Source organism: Mus caroli, chromosome 8 (assembly GCF_900094665.2).
Source record: "Mus caroli chromosome 8, CAROLI_EIJ_v1.1, whole genome shotgun sequence".
Lineage (NCBI taxonomy): Eukaryota > Metazoa > Chordata > Mammalia > Rodentia > Muridae > Mus > Mus caroli.
Window position 1 is genome coordinate 21,668,603 of NC_034577.1, and position 7,620 is coordinate 21,676,222.

Below are 7,620 nucleotides of genomic sequence, written 5' to 3' on the forward strand. Positions count from 1 at the left end.
GAGAGAGAGAGAGAGAACAGAGAACATTATAAGAAACCCATTGTTTTGTAAGCTTACTAAAAACAAACCAAACATTGCTTGCATGATAAATATGGCTTCAATTCTGCTCCCTATTTCTCCCGTCCTTCTGCCCATAACATACCATAAATGCCAAAATTCTTGGACAGAGATTGGCTGCAGAAGAACTCCAAGCCCAGGGACACAAAGTACTGTAAGATTTTGCTATCTTCCTCGAGGTCACCAGTGGATAAACCTTGACAGGGAATGTCAAAGAATGGGAATATCTGCTTGCTCTGAAAGAGAAGGGAGAGATGAAAAAGGCTGAGGCCCATGGGGGTGAAGCAGATGGGGAAAGAGGGGGCCGGTGGCCAGAAGCTGTGTTCACCTTAATGACAGACATCAGTTTCGTCCACTGATTCTGTGTGAACTTGCAATCAGTGATGTTCCCAATCACAAGGATGCTGCCGACCGGAATATGCTGCAGGAAGACATTAGTCGTCTTAGCAAGGTACCCACCGCTACCATGCAGAGGTAACACCGGGCATTTAGAGTGGAGACAATCTCTTGGGTTTGTTCTCACTAAAAAGCCTGACAAATCTAAACCCAGCAGGGGTCCTGAGTGGGGGCAGGCGGGGGGGGGGAGGGAGATGAGGTCATAAATCAGGTCTGGGAGGAGATTCTGAGTAAGGGGTTATGAAGGGTCTACCTGGAGTACTTCCACGAACATGCTGGGGTCTGAGCAGAGATCACTGGCGTTCCAGATAGAGTACTCATAAACTATAAAGCCCATGTCCTGGAAGATGAGTCCACACTGTTCTGTGGGGACACAGACCCCCACCAGCTGGGGTCCGTAAAAGTGGAGCAACGGAGGCAGGGATACCAGAGAGTGGGGAGGGGATTATTGACAGACAGAAAGACAATAACAAGAAAAGGTTGGACGTAGCTTCGAATAGCCACCATTTTTCTCTTGGTAGAAAATGAGGGTAGGAGTAGAGATTATGCGTGGGACAGGAATTGGGAACAACAGGGTGTGGGATCTTCTCCTGTCCTTGGCCTGGGTAACACTTACCTTTTTGACATGAGACGATACAAACGATTTTCACATTCTTACGCCACGTCTTGAGGAACTGAGCCCCAAGCTGGAAGGCTCCACTCTCACCAACGATGTGCACACCCCCAACCTGTCAGCAAGCAACACGGGGAGAGAATGTTTGAAAGAAGCAGCACACCCCAGACTAGAATTTTCTTATTTTTGGTGCTGGGGTTGAACTGAGGGTCTTATACATTTGGACCATTCCAGCCAGTCCTCTTCTCCCCCCCCCCCCTTTTATACTGAAATGCTCTATTTATAGTTTCCAAATCAGCAGCGTGCATGAGTGGATGCAACTTAGTGACAGAACGAGGACTTGAGTTTAGATCCCAGCTTTGCCCCTCAGTACAAAAGGCTTTCAGAGTCTCGGGAATTGCCTCTGTCAAGGTGGAGGCCCCTGCATGGTCCCTTGTGGGCTTTAAGGTCACGAAACCCTGTCTCTATCTCTCTGTGTCTCACCCTTTTCTCTGCAATGGCTTGGCTGTGCTTTCCAAAGAGCAGTTCCAGAGAGGACTGGATGAATGATTTCAGGCCCACCAGGGGCAGGTACTCATAGTTCAGAGAGGGGTCCTCTGCAATCTGCAGGCGGGTCTTGTGCACCACAAGAGAAACCCAGGGATGGCCTTCTTCGGTCATGCAGACTGTGGAGAAACTTCAAAGGGAGCTCTGTATACCCCGCCTGGGGCAGCCCACAAACCACAAGTTTGGCCTGTGTTTCTTGGTGATTTTCTAAAGCAGCCCGTGAAAGTTGACTTTTTTTTCCCCCTCCCCTCTTTGCTGATTCATTCTTTTCAGAAGACAGGGAGCTGTTAGTGACTGTGTTTCGAAACAAAACAACACAACCACCAACAAAACCCACAGCTAAGTCAAGGCCCATACTTGTCACCCCTGCACTGGGTGGGGGTGAGGTGGAGGCAGGAGGAGCAGTTTTAGGCAAGCCTGGTACAGACTGAGTTTCAGGTTTATCCAGAGATGTAAGCAAGATAAAAACAAAACAAAACAAAACAAAACAAACAAAAACAAAAACAAAAAAAACCAAAAAACCCCATAAACAAAACAAAACAACAACAAAGCCAGCGGAAACTGTTTCGTTTGATTTTTTTTTTTAACTTTATGTATATGAGTACACTGTAGCTGTACAGATGGTTGTGAGCCTTCATGTGGTTGTTGGGAATTGAATTTAGGACCTCTGCTCGCTCCAGTTGGCCCTACTTTCTCAGTCCCTGACTCGCTCCAGTCCAGTTTTATAAGCAAGTACACTGTAGCTGTCTTCAGAAGCACCAGAAGAGGGCGCCAGATCTCATTACAGGTGGTTGTGAACCACCATGTGGTTGCTGGGATTTGAACTCAGGACCTTTGGAAGAGCAGTCAGTGCTCTTACCCGCTGAGCCATCTCTCCAGCCCTCGTTTGAATTTTAAAGGTTAGGATTTACATACAAAATGAATCAGGCATTTCATGATGTCAAGGCCTGATTTCCATATATGAAGGTCTCTGTCTCTGTCTGTTTGTCTCTCTCTGCATGTCTCTTCTTTGTCACCTTCTCTGGCCCTCTAGAATCAAGCACCCCTGGCTGGCCTTGAACTTGCTATGTAGCTGAGAGCACCCTTGAACATCTGATCATCCACCTCTCAGTGGCTGAGAGTTCAGGCATGCGCCATGCCTGGTTTATTTGATAGGGAATTGGGTGCAGGGGCTTCAGGAAGACTATGCAAGCCGGTGTGTGTGTGTGGTGGTCCAGTGGTTAAGAGCACACACTGCTCTTGGAGAGAACTCAGCATTTTCCATTCTCAGCATTTTCATCAGGCAGCTCAAAACCATGTGTAAATCCAGCTCTGGAGAGAAATCAAGGCCTCCTGGCTACTGTCTCAAACCCTTGCATGAATGTACACACGTATACTCTCTTTCTCTCATACACATACCTACAATTAAAAAAAAAACAAACTCAAACAAAACAAAACAAACACACAAACAGAAACCTATGAAAGAAGGAGAGAGAAGCAAGGTATGTTGGTGCCTCCAGTCCTTGGGAGGTAGAGGCAGGACCAGAATCTACCCAAGATCATTTGCAGCTATTTTGTGAGTTCAAGGCTAGTCTAATTTACATGGGACTGTAAACAAAACAAAGGAACACCATAGAGAACTGGGAGGAACTAGAGGGGATGAAAAAAAAAGGAGGGGGTGAGAAGGAAGAAAACTTGATTCCTCCCAAAAGTCCCCAGACAGGGCATGAGGTGACTTGGGCTATTCACTGATCTCTGCTCTGGGCAGTTCCCTTAATAAATGAAAGCCTTTCCAGCAGCAGAGACATGAGTTATTCTTCAACCCTCCACTAGGGACACTGCCCACATACAGCCAGTTGAAAGGTAGACAATCTTAAACCCCGAAATGACTGGCTCCTACCTTTGTAGGCCAGGAACAACTTGCTAGGATAGCCATCTTGCCTGTAGATCTTTAGTAAGCTGCCTTCTAGCTTCTGGGCTGTGGGTACATCCCTGAACACAGAAAGACTGGTCATAGTTGAGCACGTGCGGCTCCAATAATTTCAGGCCTCTTTCTTCCAGAACCTTGGCAGTGCTGATGCACAAGGCTATGGGGCAGTGAGTTGTCAGAGCAACAGAACCTCAGGACTCCCAGTCTCCAGGGTAGCAATGTTCAGGACGTACAGGAACATTCCATGGCCCTGGAGGTAAGTGCCCAGGGAGAGCAAGCAACAGGGAAGAGTAAACAAGCCCATGGGATTCCCAGGCACTTTCTCCCAACTCATTGCTGGCTATAGCTCCCGAGCCATTCACCTGAAATAACAAGTCAGTCTCTAGAAAACCGGACAAAGCTGTCAGCCAGTGAGCTAGACAGGGCTGCCCCAACAGAAGCAAACACCCCACGGCACACAGCAGCGTCAATCAAGGGTTATCTTTAACTTCCATTTTGCACAGGGTTAGAGCAAAGAGCTCAAGTCACACTCTGATGCAAGTGTTCTCTTTTTTTCTTCCATTTTGTTTTCATTTTTTTAGGGAGCAAACTCTGAGTTTATCAAGAAACAGTTTTTAATATACATTTAAGGTGGGTGTGAAGGGAGGGCAGGCAGCAGGGACTGCAGAGACGGGATTGGTCAATGTATTAGGACTAAGTGACCGTTTTAATATTCGGATTTAAATGGACCATTTGTATCATCCACTCCAAAGCTCAACGGGGAACAGCATAGAAATTATGGAAAGAATGTAAGAGCTAGAAGAAGGGACAGGGACAGTTGAGATGAGAGGACAGGTGTGACATGGTCATTGCACTCTCAAACTCCCAACAACTGTAATTACCTGCACAAGGTAGGACTTTATGCTGGTTTGTTTTTCGTCAAGTTGATACAAGTCCTCCAGGAAGAGGGAAGTGCTTGAGAAAAGGCCTCCATGAGGCCAGCCCGTAATGTAATTAGGGTTGTAAGCAGGGCTGTGTGGCATTTTCTTGATAATGACTGATGTGGGAGGGGGCAGCCCACTTTTGGAGGTGCCATTACTGGGCCAGTGGCCCTGGATTGTGTAAGAAAGCAGAACTTTGGGGCTGGAGAGGTGGCTCCGAGGATAAGGCCACTGACCGCTCTTCCGAAGGTCCTGAGTTCAAATCCCAGTAACCACATGGTGGCTCACAACCATCCATAATGAGATCTGATGCCCTCTTCTGGGGTGTCTGAAGACAGCTACAGTGTACTTAGATATAATAATAAATAAATCTTTGGGCTGGAGTGAGTAGAGTTGACTGGAGTGGGCAGAGGTACTGAATTCAATTCCCAACAACATGACGGCTCACAACCATCTGTACAGCTACAGTGTACTCATATACATAAAGTAAGTAAATAAATCAGTCTTTAAAAGCAAGCAAGCTTTTTGTTTTCTTCAGTTCCTGCCTTCAGGTTTCTGCCTTGCTTGAGCTTCAGTGATGGACTGTGATCTGGATATGTGCGCCAAAAAAACCCTTTCCTCCCCAGGTTCCTTTTGCTCATGGTCTTTATCACAGCAATAGGAACCAAATCACTAGCCACATGGTGTTGGCCTATAACTTTTATCCCAGGACACATGTAAATCGCATAATATTTTCTTCACTTAACATTTTAGCTGTGAGAGCCTTAAAAGGTTCACCAATAAAATGTGTAAGTGATGGGGACTAGAGAGATAGCTCAGCAGTTAAGAGCACCTGTTGCTCTTAGAGATGACCGAGGTTTGATTCCCAGCACCCATATGGTGTGGTCTACCATCATCCATGACTCCTGTGATTTGACACCTTATTCTGACATCTGTGGGTACTGTGCATGCATGTAAGTGCACATACATGAGAGCAGGCAAAACACTTATATACATAAAACTAGATATTTTAGGAAATCTCGAATGAGCTTAAGGGGGTGACTGAAAGGGAAAGAAAACCGTTGAGCACTGATTGCTCTTCTGGAGGTCATGAGTTCAAATCCCAGCAACCACATTGTGGCTCACAACCATCTGTAATGAGAAACAAATTAAAAAAAAAAAAAAAAAAAAACCTATGGGCTGGAGAGAATGGGCCTGGAGCTAGTTAGGGCCAGAGCAAGTGGGGCCGGAGCAAGAGGGAGAAGGGAGGGACACAAAAAAAATGAGAAGAAGAAGAAGAAGAAGAAGAAGAAGAAGAAGAAGAAGAAGAAGAAGAAGAAGAAGAAGAAGAAGAAGAAGAAGAGGAAGAAGACTAAACCGTTCCATACCAGACAGGCCAGGGTGTGTCTGACTCTAGCTGCAGCTTTTACTAGGTCCCTACTTTATTTTCTGTGGTTCTCTTGGGTATGCAGTCCTGGGTAAATCAGCTCTGGGACCGAGAGCAGAACCAAACACGGAGCATGTACACACATTTTTGGGATCTACACTGCAGCTTTATCTGCAGCACCAACATAAAACTGAATGCCAATGGTAGTGACATGTTTCTATGAATAGCAAATAGCTATACGATGGAGTTCTACGCCAGCTGATATGGGCAGACCTAAATGTACTGAGGTGGGAAAACCCTAAGACACATTAAGTAAAAACTAGGGAAATACTTGATGTGTTTATAAAAAGATAGAGAAGGGAATATGTTCTATGGGGGTGTGGTGAGGTATGGGGAAGGGGATGTCTCAGCGGGCCCATACTGAGGCATCCCTTCCCCCTGAGGGACCAGCCACTATAGAATAGTATAGCATTCTATACTATTCTGTAGTACAGAATAGAGTTTATTCAGGGCATGAGGAGGGCAATTAAAAGGGTAGTAGAGGCAGAAAAAGGCAGAGAGAGGGAGAGAGTAGAGAAGTAGAGGCCTGCCTTGAGAACGTGGAGAGAGGGGGAAGGGAGGGGGGAAGGGAAGAGCTCAAGTGGACAAGAGAAAAGCAAGAGAACGAGAGAGAGAGAGAGAGAGAGAGAGAGAGAGAGAGAGAGAGAGAGAGAGAGAGAGAGAGAGAGAGAGAGAGAGAGAGAGAGAGAGAGAGAGAGAGAGAGAGAGAGAGAGAGAGAAACAGCCCCTTTTATAGTGGGTCAGGCCTACCTGGCTGTTGCCAGGTAACTGTGGGGAGGAGCATATCTGGCTGTTGCCAGGTAACTGTGGGGGTGGAGTTAGGCAGAATGCTAACATTACTGAATACAGAGAAAAGTAAGGGGGCATTTTGGGATGGGGGAGAAAAGACATATTACATACGTGTGGATTTGTTTGGAGTATACACAAGGAGCCTCTGCAGAGAAAGTAGAAATGGATGTCTGGTGGAAAGAGCAAGACGCTGACTTCCGCTGACTTCCTTTTATTATGCATTAGTTGGTATTTGGTTTTCTCCTCACAGTATTGGGTCACAGTCCTTTATTACTGAGCTAACCTCTCCAGCACTTTTTATTCTGAGAAGGCTAGGTTGACTCCATGACAGGCTTCACATTGGCAGTTTAGAAGAATAGACCTAAGAACTGGGCAAGTCTGGGCAAGTCTGGGCAAGCCTGGGCAAGCCTGGGCAAGTCAGTTACTAGAAAAAAAAATCCCCCAGGCTTCAGGTAGCTAGTCAGATACTGTCCTGCCTGCAGAAGCAGCCCCACTAGCTGCTCTGTGTCAAGGACAATGGGTCTGGAGCAGTTTCTAGCCCTCATACCCCAGTATTAGAATGTCCCTAGAGATAAAGGTCTCCTACCCCAAAACCCCCTAATGTGTTTTAAATCAGGCCTGTGAGCTCACTTAGTTGTCTATCTTGGTTCTGGAAGACCTCAGCGTGCTGGGCTTCTGCAGAATAAGACACTCTTTGTGTTTTCATACGATTTGAGTCTGGGGGTCAATCTTCGGTGAATCATGGATCCTTACAATTCTATTTTGAGACAGGGGTCTTGCTAAGTTACCCAAGCTGGCCTCAAACTTTCATCCTCCTGCCTCAGTCTTTTTGGATAGGTGGGATTGAAAGACCCACAACGTGAGGACTCCCCCACGTTCTGACTCAGGAGAGGCGACACCCCAAAATCACCCACAAGAAACGGTCTTGCTGCAAACTGCAAGAGGATTTTTATTCAAGAGCGCT

At 46.5% G+C, this 7,620-nt stretch overlaps 1 protein-coding gene across 1 annotated transcript in view; it reads right to left on the reverse strand.

The window, feature by feature from the left end:
• The window catches only part of Got1l1 (glutamic-oxaloacetic transaminase 1 like 1), a 5,410-nt gene extending 1,743 nt beyond the window's left edge, over positions 1-3,667 (reverse strand). Inside the window, exons 1-6 of the mRNA XM_021170709.1 lie at positions 3,492-3,667; positions 1,550-1,731; positions 1,070-1,181; positions 707-816; positions 386-478; positions 143-293 (exon numbers count right to left, since the gene is read on the reverse strand). Coding sequence (XP_021026368.1) covers positions 143-293; positions 386-478; positions 707-816; positions 1,070-1,181; positions 1,550-1,731; positions 3,492-3,606 — 763 coding nt within the window. The 5' untranslated portion in view covers positions 3,607-3,667. The remainder of the gene's footprint in view (positions 1-142; positions 294-385; positions 479-706; positions 817-1,069; positions 1,182-1,549; positions 1,732-3,491) is intronic.
• Between the last annotated feature and the right edge of the window lie 3,953 nt (positions 3,668-7,620).